Source organism: Ochlerotatus camptorhynchus, unplaced genomic scaffold, assembly GCF_037179485.1.
Source record: "Ochlerotatus camptorhynchus isolate MF236.1 unplaced genomic scaffold, CSIRO-AGI_Acam_v1.1 ptg000074l, whole genome shotgun sequence".
Taxonomy (NCBI): domain Eukaryota; kingdom Metazoa; phylum Arthropoda; class Insecta; order Diptera; family Culicidae; genus Ochlerotatus; species Ochlerotatus camptorhynchus.
The window spans coordinates 705,532-723,805 of record NW_027040564.1 but is presented as its reverse complement, the minus strand read 5'-3'; the positions used below and the strand labels follow the sequence as shown (position 1 = coordinate 723,805).

The window sequence follows — 18,274 nt, the reverse complement described above, 5'->3', positions numbered from 1 at the left end:
TTAGCTTATACATGAACTTCACATGCAAACAATCGCCGTTTTCTGGAAGAATCAGTTCAACAAATTCATATGATTTAGTGAAAAATATCACATGAATCAGTGATATTCTATACATCTCTACAAAGCTTCTCAACAATTGCTTTATTCATACCGTGTTAGACTAAGAATTGCAATTCGAAAATAGTAATGTTTAAATTGTATTTTGCCGAGCATGGAATTCCAAGCTTTAATATCAACATCTCGCCCACGTCGATAAACACACTTTCAGATGATTATTTTTTCTATGCTACCATTGAAAAAATAATCATACACCAAAAAAACCCCAAGGCGAGGTTAGTGTCCGACCGGATGTTCAATATTTGACAAACGAAAAAAAAAAAACTTACTGAAACGCAAAGAGGTACGCAAAAAAAGTTAGTATAGCCGTCATCAGTTTCAATCCCATACCGGATTTTTTTTTCTTGCCGTCTCCGTATGAACCTACTGCTTTTGCAACTCATTCCGGTGAGTGCGGATTTTCCTGTCCGGAATCAGTTTCGCTTGATTTGCTAGCATGATGCGTAGGCACTTCCCACGATCAATTGGTTCTGCATGGAATGGGCGGGGGAAGGGGCATAGCATAACCCATTTCATTTTAATTTATGATTTGTATGCTTGGAAAGTGATTGGGGTTGAACAGGTTTAACAGAATCCAACTTTTGAAAGTTATTGCATTGGTTTGTGTGTTTTTAGCATATTATTCATTTTAATATTATTGAAAGCTAATTGCAATTTTTTCTTTGTATTCTTTTCCTCCTTTCAGGACATGGGCTGTTTAGGTAGTAAGGACCGCCTCTCGAAAGAGGACATGGACTTTCTCAAATCACACACCCGATACGACGAGTCCACGATTAAGGAATGGTACAAAGGGTTCAAGGTAAGTTTCTAATTAGCCTAAGTGCCACTTTCTGGTAACGGTTCTTTACCAGAAGAAGCAACTTGAAACTTCTGCTGGTCTTTCATCGACATAGAAACATAGCATGTTTTTTTTATCGCGAATCTTGACTAACTTACGCGTTGGTCGTCATCATAAATCATGCATAAAAAGAAGAAAAAGAGTTATTCAAACAATTTTTCATTCCCTCAAAAGCACACTTGCAACTCAGCAGCGAGGAGGAAAAGTTTCATGTTTCAAGCCAATTTAGCTACGCCGCTACCATGAAACCGTCAGATCCTTCCTGAAGCATACCACGAGTTACGATGAATAAAAAAGAAACGCAAAGTTAAACAACTTTTTAATTACTAGTGTGTGTGTGTGCGCGAGCGTTGAAAAGCCCGAAAACCTACCTTTTTATGGTTTTGGGAGCTTTGCGGGATTGATGGTAGGGTTTAGATCTAATTTTGGGCCTATTAAGCACTTCACCTACCTATAGATGACATCTAAATTTGTTTACAAAAAAACAAATACAACTCATCATTGGATGCAATTCGTAATACGGATGAATAAAAAAATTGATTCGTTTTTGTGAACTAAAGACTAACTGCTCTTAAAGACTTTGTGTTGTAGCTTTTGCACTAAAGCATCGCATTAAACATCTAACTGACCTGTTAACGCCTAAATCATAGATATATCCGATGTTTTATGCTCGAGAGGCCAAAAATGGGCAATTAGGCCGTTGTAAATGTTTACCCTACCTACTAGCGAAAAGCAAACACATCATCGTCATGAATATGATGGTGGCGACAGGGTTTCAAAAAACCGCCTAGCGAGCGCACTGGTGTTGAAACGCCAAAAGCAGGCGCCTTGTGGTGTTCCGGATGGTGGAGGCCACGGCAAACTTTATGTCGTGTGTTTAGTGGGATTCGTTGTGTCGTGTGTTTTCCTTCGGATTACGGTTCTAATGCTTAGTTTAAACAATGAACCATCATGGCAGTAGTCTAGTACGTACAACTTTACGTAGAGAAAGAAATGTCTCACTAGGTGTTTTGTTTTTTTCGTGTAATGATACGTTGGGAGAAATAGAGAAATTGTTTTTTTTTTTTATGGGTGGTGGTTTTGAAATGGGGAGTTAATTGTTGGGCGTTTGTGATCCACGGGAAGGATACGAGTGGCATTTTACTGCACGCGATTGAATTGGAACGATTGGGGTTGGGTCAGTTATTTTTATGATATTAAAATTACGCAAATAAACTGTCGACCTGGAACTGTTTCTGTCCATCTTCAAACCATCCAGGAATATTAGGGTGATTCCTTGAAGAGTTCAAAAATTGCTGTCATGATGGCTGATGTGCCCTATCACCTCTAGTTTTCCAGAGCACAAATCTAGATAGAGCTGGAATTAGGGCCTAACAGCTTTTGTAAACAATTACTTCTATCGATGATTTCTAGAAATTCAAGGCTCGCTCACGCAAACCAACATCCCCATCGGGTAGAGAAAGACTTCCACTATCCGATGGTTATGTTGGTCTGCGTGCCTTGAGTTCCTAAAAATCATCGGAAGAAGTCATTGTTTACAAAAGCTGTTACGCCCTAATTCCAGCTCTATCTAGAAATCTCGGACACTGTTGTGACTAAGGGTATGCGATATAAAAAAAAATCAGTGCGATACGAAACGAAATGCCTTTGCTAATTCCGCGGAATTTGTGGAACAATATTTTTCATTCTATTTTTTCCGATATGAAATACAATAGGAAGCGGAATGTCGTGAAACCTATAGAACGGCTTTGAAATATTCCGCGAAATATTTCCATTTCGATTTTTTGCATGATTATCGAAGGCTAGCAGCATAGCGTCGAAATATGCTATTGACTAACGAAATTTAATAGAATTGAATGGTTTCCATTTCTTATATCTGAAAATTTTCCGAACCGGTGCGAATGTGAACTGCGTGCTACTAACGGTACAGTCGAACGTGCTGAAATTCGCCGGGAAAGTACCAGATCCGGTACGAAAATCAATTTCGGGGAGGTCATTTCTCTTGGATGACTTCTTAGCTGTCGTTTTCCTGTTGAAGTTTCCTTTTTGCGCGACCCTCGTTTGCGGCTATTCGGCACCAATACATACAGGGGATGAATATGGCTGTCATATCGCTTAAGTTTGCTGCGTACCGAACATCTGCAACGTTGTTAGCGGTACCCTGATATGTTTTGTTGTTTTGATGTTGAGTACGTGTATGCAGCTATATGTCAAACCCCTGAATACATACCATCGTACCGGGTCGGGATGACACCAACACCATGATCGTCCGTAGGAGTGTTTTGTTTTGAAAACGACTGATCTCTCCCAGTTGGTAAACAGAAAGGTTCTAATGTTTTGTAAACATGCAATTATTAAGTGCAGTCTGTGGTCTGAGAGCCGGCGCCGGTGGTGTAGTGGTAAGCGTGACTGCTTTCTAACACCCCAATGGGTCTGGGTTCAATCCCAGCCGAGGTCGGTGGGATTTTTCTGTGGCATAAAAATCTCTGGTCACGTCTTCCTTCGGAAGGGAAGTAAAGCCGTTGGTCCCGGCCCATGCGTGTTGAATGGGTGCGATATCCTACGCAGGTGTGGAAGCTGCCTTCCTGCACATTCGATTGCCGTCAATGGATGGCAATCGATGTCCGTGGTTGATTGGCACTAATCGTTGAGATATTGTCAAAAGTCTAACACTGCTTCTTGGCGCCAAACTCGGCCTACGGATTCTAAACTCGGCCTAACGCATTGAAACGCCATTGAAACGCCAATGAATTCACTTCGGCCTATCGGATGAAAATAAAAATTGAATCGGTCGGAGCGCTTCTTTTGTTTTTGGGAATAATGGGTGCAAACGTTCATATCACGCGTTCTCATTTACTTCGTTCGGTAGCTTATTAGCTAAAGTATCGTACCAAACCGCATAATTGACTTGTTATCTCTGAAATCATGGATTTATTTGAAGCTTTCTGCTCGATAGGCCCAAAATGGGCGATTAGGACGAAGTAGTTCTCTACCCTATTTCCATTTTCATATAATCTTTACTTTATAGTACCGAATAGAATTCCGAAATATGTACCATTTCTTACTAGGGTAGATGTATCAGCTATAGCTATACGTTCCTATTATGGTGTGTTCCAATAATGGCCTATGGAAATCCCATAATAGGAACTTATAGCCATAACTGGTACATCTACCCTAATATATTTTTCCATTATTTTAGTGAATTTTAGCCATTGGCTAGTTCTTCACTTTGCAGGAAAAATATCAGAGGTTTAAGGGCTGCTTTGGGAAAAAAACACAGTTGGAATTTACAGAGTTTTGGTTGGACGACATTTAAAATTTGGGAAACACAGAAGAACAAACTAGACCATTGACATTGAGTTAACTTATTGACTAATCCGAACAAGGAGAGCTCCACCGTGGAAGGCGGTGCCCCCGTCCGGTAGAGATGCCCCGACGGCCGAAAGGAAGGAATCAAACATTTAAAAACAATCCAGTGTCCTTCAGGAAGGAGATCACGGTAGCAGGATCGAAGGTTCGTCGCCCAGTATGTCGCCGATATTCCCCGAAAGGCCGTAGTGTTGCCGTACGAGCTCGTACTTCGGACACACGCAGAGGATATGCTCGACGGTGGCTGGAATATGACATACGACGCAGCTCTTGCGGAAAACTCCTCCGCCGAAATCGTGTGAGAGCCGGGTGTGACATGTGCGAAGCCTGGAGATGACTCGTTGCTCCTCCCTTAGCTCAGTTGGTAAAGGCGCAGCTACAAAGCAAGACCATGCTGGAGGTGGCTGGGTTCAATTCCCGGTCCGGTCTAGGAATTTTTCGGGTTGGAAAATTTCTCGACTTCCCTGGGCATAGAAGTATGATTGTACTTGCCTCACAATTATACCAATGCATAAATGGTACAGGCATCGCAAGCTCTCAATTAAAAACTGTGGAAGTGCATCTAGAACACTAAGTTGAGAGCACGCAATAAGCTAATATGCGATATGCAATAAGCTTGAAATGCGAAGAAGAAGAAGAAGAAGAAGACTCGTTGCTCTTTCAGGTTCCCAAGGTCCTTCCATGGACGCGTGCTCTCTTTGATTTTCCTTAGAAGCGGTCCTTGGTTTGCCAACCATTCTTTTTGGCACCTAGCCTGCATGAAAGTTTCGACCCATCGCTTGATGTCCGGAAGGGGAACTTCATCAGATGGTCCCACCCCGGCCAGTCTGTCAGCGTTGGAGTAGCCAGCGATGCCATAATGACCCGGGACCCAAGCGAACACTGTGTTGGGGGGGGGGGGGGGGCATATCTGATGGACCCCATGAATCCACGGATGAGTGGGCATGTTAGACCGGAGAGCAGAAGTTATGTTGTGTGAATCAGTGAGGATTAGGACTGGTCGGTCGGATGGTGTGATTGCTGCTTCGAAAATCGCCGCTGCCTCTGCAGAAAAAACAGGGCATTGTGGCGGTAGGCTCAAGCTCGCTGGCGAGATCTTTCCCGCAATGCCTATCCCAACTCCGTAGTGCTATTTGGACCCGCCCGTAAAAAGGGGCGTTTGCCTGGAGTACCCGGAGTTTAGCATATCCGCGACGAAATGTCTGAGCGCCGCCGAGTTGTCTCCTGCCCTAAACTGGTCCTTAATTCGGCTTTCGATGTTTAATGGTCTCGATTGCCAACTTTTTCCTCCCAGCCAGTGGCTCTTGGCTATTGGGGGGAGGTCTTTATTGGCTGCTGTACGGAGGATTCTGTTCTCCTTCTCGAGAAGATAGATCCATTCGTTACCCGATGTTTTTTCCAAGTAGGCAGCCGCTTTGATCTGGAATTTTCGTCGCGGTTGTTTGAAATCTCCTTCGGAAACATTTGAAATACTATTCTGGAACATCCGGAATCCATACCGGTAACGTCTAAGAATCTCGTAGCGATTGGATCGTGAACTTCTGGGAGTACCTTTGGAATTGTGAAAATCTCCACCGTGAACATCTGGAATCATCTTCAGGAGCATCTGGAATCTACAGCTGGAACATCTCGAATCTAGGTCGGCCACGTCAGAAACAGTGCTGAACGAAATATCAACAAGTCTTCCATGGTAAAAGTTCACTACCATGTCCTGGTCGGAAGGGTTTCCAATCTCTGGATCTTCTGAAATCTCTGTTGTGCACGTCGAGAATGTCTGGTATCTCCTTCGGAAACCGGCACGTTTTCAATTCTTGTCTGAAAATATTCGTAGAGATCGTCTGAAATCCCCATATGAATCTTCTAGAATCACCAATAGCCCGGATCATGCACATGAAGCCTCTTCAAAACTTTTTGCTAGACAATGTGTTTTGCGTTTTTGACGTAGAATACGTCTTACGGGAAGGTACAGGGGGTAAATCGAATATCTAAAATTGTTAACGTTACGAAAAGGTGTTAGATTTTGAACGCTTATAACTTTGTCATTTATAGATTAAATTAAAATGCAGGTACACCAATCGATAGGAAAAAAAACTCTACACATGTCCTAATGTAATAGGGTTAACTACCCCATTTCTGGCATATTAAGCACAACCCGCACTTAGTCTTTCTTAACCTAGCGTAGTTTAGCACCAAACGGAATGTTATTATTACTGATGGCTTCCAAATTTATTTACCTTTCCGTATGTACCGAAAGATTTGATAAAGAGAAACCAATCGTTGAGATATTGTCAAAAGTCTAACACTGCTTCTTGACGCCAAACTCGGCCTACGGATTCTAAACTCGGCCTAACGCATTGAAACGCCAATGAATTCACTCCTGCCTATCAGATGAAGATAAAAATTGATTCGGTCGGAGCGCTTCCTTTGTTTTTGGGAGTAAAGGGTGCAAACCTTCATATCAAGCGTTCTCATTGACTTCGTTCCGTAGCTTATTAACTAAAGTATCGTGCCAAACCGCATAATTGACTTGTTAACTCTGAAATCCTGGATTTATTTGAAGTTTTCTGCTCGATAGGCCCAAAATGAGCGATTAGGCCGAAGTGGTTCTCTACCCTACTTTACCAATTTTCCATAAAACACTTTTGAAAAGTTTACAAATAAAATGTGATAATTTTATCACTTTTTTTTATGGAATAAACTTTTTCCCCAAACCCAGTACCACTTGGTTGCACATCGTTCTGCTTGAACCAGAAAAGTTATAAAATCTTCAAGTAGAAAGCACTTACAATGCGAATCGTAAAGTATAAATAGAGGTACTGTTCAGATTTTTCAGTGCTAGGTACTGCAATTTGTAATCTATGATAGATAAGGAAATCCCTTTTTTCCCACCACAGAAACGCCCAGTATCATTGTGCCAAAAGATGCATGTGGTTACTTATGCTGTATTTTAAACAATTTAAAAAAAAAATGCACGTGAATTTCACTAAACAGCTTAAGGTTGTCTACGTCAAACATGCGATCGTGTCTTGTACATAAACCTTTGACTTGACAACTTAAATGTTGCCATCAAACTAGGTGGAAGCCTTTGTAACGATAGTTAAGGAGTGAATAGTTAATATATTTTGTAATTGCAGAAAAATATTACAATTTTGTAAACCGTTCAAATAATTGCAATTTAATGTGATCTTACCCTTGGCTGGTATGCATCCTAAATAAAAAAAAATACAATTATTGATAAAAATCGTTATTTCACTAAACTAAATCACAAGTTTTATAAATGCTCTACGGCGAACTAGTAAAGGCTTCGTGGAGCACCAAGTTCTCCACGGATCATGATCAGATGACCTCTGTTTTAGAGCACTTATCTTGCCGAAGAACAACATAATATATTCGTAATTGCAAAAGGGAACACTCGACCAACGTCAACAATTTGGTCAACATTTCTTTCTAAAACTTTTAAGACACATGTTGTATGTTCTCATGCACAATTTTTTTTCCATAAAATGGACGAGTTCCTCTCCGGTTGAAAACGTCTGATGTAAAATATAAGGTTGCAAATGCCGTTTTTTTGATTTCACTATAGTTAAACGAAATTCCTTGGAGTTCCGTAAAATTTCGTTTCCTTTGAAGTACCTCAACCCGAATTTTTTCGAAAACGAGACGAAGTGAAACCACTTGCAGCCTAAAAATATTCCACGGAATTCCGTTTCGAAGCGAAATAAACGATATTACTATATATATCTCATACCACATATACCACATATAGCTGTGACATCGCTTATGAAATTGCAGCTGCCTGTTTCATTGTTGTCTGTTTTGTAAAAGCCGATATTTGTGCGCTTAAATTTTCGATGCGGTAATGAGATAAATCAGCAATAAGGTTTCCACAGCGATTCACCCTAATCTGATGTTGAGAATTCTGTTATTTCACTTCCACCGGCTGTCACTTCCAAGCAGAACAGCGTGGTTTGCGGTTGAAGTGAGCCTAGTGGCCCAGAGGAAGGATTAAAAATGTTTTAATTCGCTTGTTGAGTAAGAGTACTGATAACTGCCGTAGGCACCCGAAGCTTTTACCCATTCCCTTCTGATTTCCTTGTGCTCCTCAGAAAGATGAACTTCCATCAGTGCCACCCTTGTTAGCCATCTGCTTTCAGTTTCCACCGCTCGGCTGTAGGTTGTCGATGACAAGTTTACTTTTAGTTTCGAACCTCACCTCAGGCTCATTAGAATACACGTTTGCTACTGGCGATTGTCCATGCTCGGCTAGGGATTGGTAGAAGTAAAAGCAGATCGAATTTCCTCGTAGCTACCTGTCTTGAATTTTCCTGTGGTTTCCCAAAAGCTGCACTAATTGACGTTTGATGAAGTAATGGCGTAATCCGATTATAAAGTTAATGGATGCCTAATTTGAAACGTCAGGGCCAGCCGTTTTTACGGGCTTAGCCCAAAGAGTATTGTAGCGGTAATTTGATATACAGTAAATGTAGTTTGCCGGAGTTGCAAATGGATTTAACAACCTTATACGCCATAAACAGACGGAGAAAGCATTTAGTGTCGTTCGCTTGGAAAGCATCCAAACAGTATTCTTCGGGAAATCTTATCTAAAGCGGTTAGGCCATGAGAGCAACATCGCCACATTTAGCAACAATAGCGCCCGAAAACACGAACGGAAGGGCACCTTATCGCATCGTATGAACAGTTCGTCTCAATGGGTTTCCTTTTGTGCCTGTAAAATTGTGCCGTGAGCATATATGACCCGAGCTCGAGCCAAAACCCAATATCCCAGAAGCAATAACATTGCAAACCGCTCAATGTGCCTCGGTTATATGCCGAGAACAAAACTGTCGTAAAGCATTATTCGAGGTACTTTCGTTTCATCACCGCATTGCTACCGGGGTCTAGGTGAGTGGCGGTGGAGACGTTTCTTGGCGAAAAGTTTTCAACCGCACTACACTCCCGTCACTACCCGTCGCCATCGTGCGTGTTTAGGGTTGAGATTGAGGTTTTTCCTTGTTATAACATTGCTGAGGACGACCTTTTGTTCCCACCACCTTTTGAACCACGGAACACCATGATGGGCTTAAGGAAGTTTCATAGGTACCGGGATAACGTGTAACATGAAATTCTCTTCATTTCTGGTTGATAATTTTTAATAACACTATTACGTGAGCCCTAGAAATTCGTGTAATGATGTTTACTCTTGGGGGGAATGGAATAGGTTCTAGTTACTAAAGCAGCAATAGGAACAAGGACTTTGTGGTTTTTAGAGTGTCGAATGGAAAGAGCGAAGTGCTCTAAACAACTATTATGAGCACAGTGGTTACAACACCTTCGGACTAAACATGGTGAGTCGACATCCTCCCTCTTGATAAAGCTATTGTTTGCAATTGCTTTATATTTCCAGAGGTTAGAACAGCGTTTCTACATTAAAAATTACAAACATTCCTTTTTCCACATACCTTGTGGAATACCAACATTCGATCCGAGGCCCGGAGGGCTGATAGTGATATACCAATCGACTCAGCTCGACGAGATAGGATAATCTCTGTGTGTGAGTGCGTGTGTGTGCGTATGCAACATAATAAAGAACGGTATGTTTCTCGGTAACCACTGAATCAAATTGGACGCAACAACTGCCAAATGAAATTTTCCATGGTCTCATAGAGCGTTTTTGAATATTTTTAAAATCTGTCAACTAGTTCCGGAGATATGGACGGAACAAGATCCAAAAAAACACGGGAAATAACTCGTGTTTCTCGACAACCATTTAACCGAATTGGACACAACAACCACCAAATGAAAGGAAATCAAATCTTTTAGAGCAGTTTTGATTATTTTTGGAATAGGTCAACTGTTTCCGAGGATGTGGACGGAACAAGATCCGAAAAACACGGATTTTATGAAGTAATTCATGTTTCTTAGCAACCACTTAACCGAAATGGGCGATACAACCCCCAAATAAAAATATGATGGTCCCATAGAATGTTATTTAATATTTCTGGAATCTGCCAATTTGTTTTGGAGATATGGTTGGAATATATTCCGGTTTGTATGGTTGGTTGGTTGGTTGGTTGTCTTTATTAAGAAGATTTTCAGCATGACGCTGGTTTGGTTTGTATGGGCCATGTGATTAAATCCGACCTGAAACGAATAAAACCCATAATAAGACGCATCAAATGACTGAGAATTCTAAAACCAGTTCAATGGAAGTCATTTGAAGTGCCTTGGACCACACTGACCACAACCAGCCATGTTCTGGAAACCCCCGGAGGAGTGGCCAGTTTCTGAATTGGGTCAAAATCCACATTGGAATTCATCTATCACCTCGCATCATATGAGCATTTTTGCCAGAGTTTCTCTTAGTAGGAAGGGTCAGATCTCACCATTAAACGATTTGATCCCGCAGAGATTCATTAAGCCCAATAGCATGTTATACGATACATAATTATGTTGCCAAAATATCTTTGATCCTAAAAATCATCTTGAAGTTTAGGTCTTCAGGTTCTGCAGGCTCAACGGTGTCTTGTGCGATGTATCGATAGATTTTTTTTACTGAACCCGTATCACCATGTGAGGAATATTTAGGTGTTCACAAAATTTGTTCTATTTTTCAAATTGTCCTGGATTTCAGATCTTGATGTTCTATATGTTCAACAAAGTTCTACAATTCTCGACTACATTTGAGAAACCAAAAACGTTATGAAACCCCATGTAATCATGCGGGATATGTAGCCCAAGCAACACGGCTTGTCATAAAGAAGTTGAAAATACTTTGTAATGACTAACGCAAAGAATCACTAATACTTTAATATACATCATTTAATACATTTATACAACCTAAAAAGCGCAAGAGGCGGAGCTTGTACAACTAAATACTGGTCTTATAACATGTTTTGGAAACATCATAAAAACCAGCGACAAAAAAAAAAAAAAACAATAAAAAAATCTTGAGCATGGGATTCGATCACTGGTCCTTGGCGTGGTAGACTTGTTTCTACCTAACTAGACCAACACCGCTTGATGAAAGGTTTGTTATAAGTATCTATAATCTTCTTGCCAATGGCATGAAAATTATTTTCTCGTTCAACACGCCTTCGATCCGTCATGAAGACGTTTTGTTAGTAGCAAAGCGTACATCTAATTGCCAGAATGTTATTTAAACGTATTTTCAACTCCTTATAAGACAACCTGCACATTTTCAGTTGTATTAATTTATGAGATGTCATAAAAAAGTATTTTCAACTTTCTTTATAACAAACCTCCGAATACCTCATAAGAAACTGTCAATCACTGTATGAAGAGACAGTCCGGCTCAATGGCACCGTCAATGTTTACGTCAATCTGGATTGATTTTGTATACGACAAGTTTTATAGGGGTATTAAAAACGGTAAGATGCACGTTCAAATAACATTTAAAGATAAAAGCAAAAGAAAACTATTTTGGAATATGTTGAATCGAAGAAGTATGAAGAAAACATCTTTAAACCTCATATATAACGTAGGATGTTTTCTGCATCTCTTACAACAATCCGTTCTAATTCTTTTTCAAAAGATGTTTTATGTGTTACTTGGGAGTTGTAATGACAAAATATGTTGGGGTCTCCAAGTTATCCTGGAGCTTGCGAGGTATTGTACGATGTCTCGACTATATTTGTAAACCCAAAAAGCTTCGGAGAGCCCCATATTATCATGCAGGATATGTAGTTGAAATGATAAGGTGTCCAAGTTATCCTAGGTATTGAATCTTGATGTTTTACATGCTCAACAAAGTCTTGTATGATGTCCAGATTTATTATACTAATCCATGCCCCGCAATGTTGGTTTCTGTAACAATTGTAAAGGTTTCAGAGACAGTAGGTGGTTGGCCTATCCGCCGTGATGGGACTGCCATCTTAGGTGTAGCTTCCGGGGAAGAGCATTTTTTATTCAGCCGCTGGATGCCAGTCAGACGCTGTTTGAGCCACACCTCCATGGTGAACAGACGCTCGGGTTGGCGAAGCATTTCCTCTATCACCGTGCTATGGTTACCGCGCCAGTGTTCGCGTCGCACCTCCTCACTCTGCTATTGTCGGATTGACAACATTGCCCAGGCTACACCAACCAGCTGTGTCCATGTTTCAGCTGGCAGTCTTTTGTGATCATATGACTCGTGGAGGCGTGAGGTAGGAACTTGTGAGGACCGGAGTTAGGTATATCGCTCCTTCCAGATTGTCACTCACCATTTTGTAGCCTCACAAAAGCTTTCGACCGTCTCAATCACGAGAATCTGGCGGATGGCGGGACCAAGAGCGATATAGGTGCACGAATCAAGAAGGCTAGGGCTGCCTTTGCGAGTTTACGAAACGTATGGAGATCCAACCAGATAAGTCAACGCACCAAAATCCGAATTTTCAACTCGAACGTGAAATCTGTGTTGTTATACGCAAGCGAGACGTGGTGTGTATCAGCGGAGAACACTCAAAAGCTGCAGGTCTTCATCAACTGATGCCTGCGGTATATAATTCGTGCCTGGTGGCCTAACAACTGGATCTCGAATGCCGAGCTCCATCGTCGATGTCATCAGAAGCTGATAGCAATAGAAATTCGAGAGCGAAAGTGGAGGTGGGTCGGCCACACACTTCGACGGGGCGGAAACGAAATCTGCAAGCAAGCGCTGGATTGGAATCCGGCAGGACATCGCAGCAGAGGCAGACCCAGGGGCTCATGGCGGCGGAGCCTCAATAAGGAAATTAAGCAAGTCGATAGGAATCTGACCTGGGTTAAGGCAAAAGCGAGCAGCCGCCCAGGATGGAAGTCTTTCACGTTGGTCTTTTGCACCGCTGGTGGTGCACAGGACCCTTAAGTAAGTAAAATGCCCCACAACGTGGGTAGATCACTTTTTCGTGGTACGTTACGGGATGTAAAATCTACCACCGATGCCTAGTTCTGACTACTTCAAACTAGGGGAACAGGGTTTTTCAGTAATCCAAGGAACACATCCTAGTCCTTGTTACTTTTTATGCCTTGTTGATAGTGACAAGACTCGGCTTAGTCCACCGAGGATGATCTTGAAACAAGAAAAAAATGAGTTAGTTAGTTAGTTGCTAAGGAATCCAATTTTGACTGACAAAGGGGCGCGCCTTTGGAGGGTGTTTCAACACTCCGAAGGGTATAAATAGCGGGACCTTTCAATTAGAATCGGATCCTTGTGATAAATGCAAGGATGACAACTGTAAAAAAATCGAATACTTCATCATTTCTCAATAGTGATGGAGTAATACGACATGCACTAAACACGGGATATACTACAATAGATCAAATTATTGGTCGCAGTGGTGTTAGGTCCCGACCAGAGGAAAAAATACTTCATGGATTAGCTCTGTGGGACTTCATTAAATCAATTGAGATAAGAAGTTGTTTTCCCAAAATATGTTCCAACACGAACAACAATCAACAACACGTTGGTATAGCACAATAAATTGGTTGTTGCAGAGCGATGCGGAACGAATCCATGCTGGTATTCTGATATTATCGGATTTGCTGCAGGCAGTAAGATTTCGTGGATCAAAGATTCAAGGAGCTTTCCTAGGCAACTGAGAATCGATATCCCGCGGTAATTTTCGAGGAGGCTCAAGCTACCTAAATTGTGTATAGGAATCATTTTTTCAGTTTTCCATAAACTCGGGAATGTTTTGTCATCTAAAGAACGATTGAACAGTATTGTCATTGGTGCGGCAAAAGACTCAGCGCAATTCTTCAGTAGAATTGGAGCTAATTGATGAATCCAGCTTCTTTCGTAGCTGGCTTTCTAGTTTAGCCAGTGCACTCAGCAATTCATCACATATGGTACGTGTTGACAACAACCAGGCTGGGATTGAGGCGCATTAAAAGAATAATGAAAAAAGGTTAGAAGTCTCGTCGGATGAGCTGACCTTGACCAATGCATCACCGTACTTGACATCGTCCGGCATACGATTACTTGTCCGTTGCTCCTTAACGAACTTCCAGAACTCTGAGGGGTTTTGTTTTAAAATCGATTGCAGTCTCTGCAAGGAACCTTGATAGCTAGTTGCTACAAGCTCTTTATTTGACATTTCCACAAGGCGAAGTTTTCAAATGAGCTGTTCATAAATTACGTGGACAATTTAGGGGGGTTGACAACTATCCACGGCCCATACAAATAAAAAAAAATGTATGGACAATTGTCTACGCAGGTGGAGGGAAGGTCAAGAATACCAAAAAAAAACTGTCTACGTAGTTAATGAACAGCCCCTCAGTGGCTCAGCAAGGCTTCCTACTGGCTCCACTGATATCACGGCGCCGGCGAGAGACCTTCAAGTGAATTATTTCGACCAGCTTGTCGCGAAACAGAAGAACTACGATGTCAACAGTTTGACCCTGAAGAAGCTGTTCCCAGTCAACCGATGAAAATTTTTGCATTTAGCATTGAGAGAGTCGAAGTCGCAGCGCTTGAGATCCAGATCGGTTGGAGCATGCATGCTATTATGCATATCACCTTGAAGTTCAAACGGTGGATGGTGAGAATCAGGGCTGTTATCTGATCACTCAATGCGCGCAATGTACTGATTTTCTGAAATACACAAAGTGAGAATCAAGCAATCACAAAGTTTGCTTGTTTTTCACCTTGAGCAAGTGTGAGGCCGACAACATAGTAGAAGCGATTCAATGCGTTGGCAATAAACGAAGCGCTTGCGTGAAAGCTCCCTCTATGAGCGTTCTATGGGAATCGCCCGAACCTATCATAGTGAAAGCGATGCGAAGAACTGTGCGGCGTTCAGCAAAGCGACAGAGCTGTTCGTGTTGTGTTTTGACGCCTGCGAACGCAAGTGGACTGATAATCTTGTTTGTCACTAGATTCAAAATCAGATCGAATGTGTCCATATCCATTCTTGTATAAGACCGAAACTTCTCTGGATATTTACGAAGATCTTCATACAATCTGAAGAACTCCTCACCTCGCCTTCTATTTCCATTGATCGGGTGAACTGCAAACTCTCTTTTGTTGTTCATTACGAAATAAGTCGTGCTGGAGGAAGCGGAATATTCTTATCGGATGAATCCATGCTGAATAGAAACAAATTTGAACAAATATTTTGCACTGCGCGCGCGACTGTAATGTTTTCAAAAACGCTTTCACTATGCCATAGGTTGCTTTACTTGCCGCTTCATTTCGGTTTGTCAATTGCTATCGCATCGAATCGCTTCGAATCGCTTCTACTATGTTGTCGGCCTAAAGCAGCGAAGAAGAGAAGATAGACACACACCCCAGAAATAACGAAAAATCAATGCGTACATATCGCTCCCACGGCTCCGATGCAAAGAGCGACACTCAGTGTAGGGTTGCAAATGGGAAACACAGTAAAAATACAAAATTCTTCTTTGTTATGCCCTTCTTCATCTCCTATGCTTGCAGTCGTGCTAAGCAAAGTCTACATTGCAAAGAATTCAAAGAATACATTAGCGCTTATTGTATTATATTCGCTCCCTGCGCCGCACGGAGTGTATCGCTCATTGTGTGGATCGCTTTCTAACAGATAAGTTGGAAAAGAGTGTGCGAAGTAAATGGGAGAACCACACACCCTTTGTCGAGTATTGTGAGCAGTGTTGGGAAAATATCAAAAAATTGAATCTCACCAACGCCTAAGATCACGCTTGATTTTCGTAGATAAAAATCAACAAGCAAACTACTGCGGTTGATTTTGCAAGCTGTGATATCGCAGCTCAGAATATCAAGCTAACAAAACTCACCAACTGCAAATCTCACCAAACTGTGGTGAGATTGAGTTTAATGATTTTTGCTTTACAACCGAACGCAACAGAAACTTCCATTACGGCTTGCAGCAGTCCCTTCGCGTCTGCCATCGGTGAAGATTAAAAAGAGATAGCAAAGTATGCTTTCTCTTTCCAAAAAACGATGTGCAATGGAATCATTTTTGTGTATAGTCAACTCTCAGCTTGATTTTTGCACATTGTGAATAGTCTCGCAATATCAAAGGAGCTTGTAAAATCAATATCAAGCATGATATTTTGTTCCAATATCACGCGTGATATTGCCAGTGCATAAGAGCGGCAAAATATCAATTGATTTCTGATTTTTCCAACACTGGTTGTGAGATGCATGCACAAAGTTGCTTTACTAACGCTCTGAGGTGCTTTCCAGCCATGGTGGAATCAGTAGGTAAGAGCGGCAATATAGGATGCAACATTTCAAAATCATTCGGAGAACTCGTAAAAGACAGATCGAGTAGTCTGCCATTCGTGTTTGAAATTGCGTTTAATTGCACTAGACCACATGTAGATATGGACTTTGTAAGTACGAGTTCTTCGTCGCTGGAGGCATTCGTAGGCAATTATCCATTGACATCTTCATCAAAGCTTCATTGCAACTGTGGAAGATTTTACTGGCCTAGAAGTAAAACGGCATCGCTGGCTGACGATCGATCAGATACAAACTGAACAGCGGTAGAATGGGTCGATCAGAGTTCGGACGAAGGTACCTAAATGCCGAAGATGTACGGAGACCGGTTCTGTAGTTTCACGCATACAGCAACTTGCTAAAGGTGACTACAGCCGGTTAAAGAAACCTCGGTACAGTGCAGCGTGGATTTTACTGCAATAAGCACACCGCCGCCTCTCGTAATACTGTACTTACTTGTAGATTCACTGTGATCACATCGAAACAGCGAGTAATCCGATGTTAGTTCCGCATCACTTATATCGGAATTAACTTCAAGTCCGATGTTTTCGTGTGCAGGCCCCGATGTTCTGGTAATATACAAATAGAAAACGATGCCGTGAAGGGACACCGTTGCTATCACCGCATTCGACAAACGAAGACCAGGAACACTGGTAATCGGATGCGCTGGAAAGTGAAGGATCATCAGAGAGCAAACGATCTGATAAGCTTGAGTACTTGCCGGTGTTCATGGTTTGGAAGACCCCTTCTTTATCCCCAACAATGAGAGCGAGACTCTGATGGCAGGATACAATGCTGGTACGTGAAGAAAACTGGACCATGTCGGGAGGATCAGGTGGGTCTCGGTGTCAAAGAAAATCTGATGTGTAACGATGTAGTAGTTGATACAGTATTAGCAGTCTCAGACTGTAAGGCGAAGATACATCAGGCAGGGTATGGGTCGATAATCCAGAGTACTTGCCTGATAATTGTGGTTGGAAGACCCTAAATAATTGGGGTCAAATGAACAATGTCTGTACACTCAACAGGGAAATGTAAGGTTCTGTTACAGATTTGGATTAAAAGTATGCAGAATTTCCAATGTTTCGCGACATGTACAGAGTATGCATTGTGGTCGCCTGAAGGTTTCTAAAATTGTTGTTTTATTTTTTTGTTAGCTTATTTTTCGAACAACGTGTTTTTTCTCAAATGCATTGCATCTGAAAAAAACCATCGCGCGAAGGTTTTATACAAAAACATGCATTCTGGAATAACTTGCTTGTACGCTGCGTGAACTGCCTTTACATTTGTTGTATGAAACATATGCAGAGGATGTAATAAATTCAACCTTTCATTGGATGTAAGAGAACTTTCTTTTGCGTTTTCCTCTGATTTTTTTTTTAACTTTTACCTAACAATTCTGTAGTTCAAACATTACCAAACAGCGGTGACCTGGATTAGTGTGCAGTGATATTGCTCGCAGTTTACATTGAAATTCCCTCTGATTTTGAGTTTCATTCGGATTTCTGTATCAAACTACCCTATCAGTAATAAATCGAGTGTCAACATTCACGATACTCCTCATATAAACGCTAATTACAAGTATGATTCCAATTCCATCCATCTGGGAATCCCATTAGCATTATCAATTGCGGTCTACCAGTTCAATCAATGACATTTTCCGGATACAGTCGCACATGCCTTTAGGATGCTCGCACAGCAATACATGGTCATAGACACACTGACACACATTGATGCGCATAATGGAACTTTCA

The 18,274-nt window shown here is 41.6% G+C and overlaps 2 protein-coding genes across 12 annotated transcripts in view; both read left to right on the top strand.

Moving 5' to 3' along the window:
- The window catches only part of Nca (neurocalcin homolog), a 501,567-nt gene that overhangs the window by 270,260 nt on the left and 213,033 nt on the right, over positions 1-18,274 (top strand). The window lies entirely within an intron of this gene.
- LOC135697568 (neuronal calcium sensor 2) overlaps positions 1-18,274 on the top strand; it is a 419,634-nt gene that overhangs the window by 262,133 nt on the left and 139,227 nt on the right. For all 10 annotated transcript variants that reach the window (XM_065217340.1, XM_065217344.1, XM_065217342.1 and 7 more), the window contains one exon: positions 803-916. In XM_065217340.1, coding sequence (XP_065073412.1) covers positions 806-916 — 111 coding nt within the window. In that variant the 5' untranslated portion in view covers positions 803-805. The remainder of the gene's footprint in view (positions 1-802; positions 917-18,274) is intronic.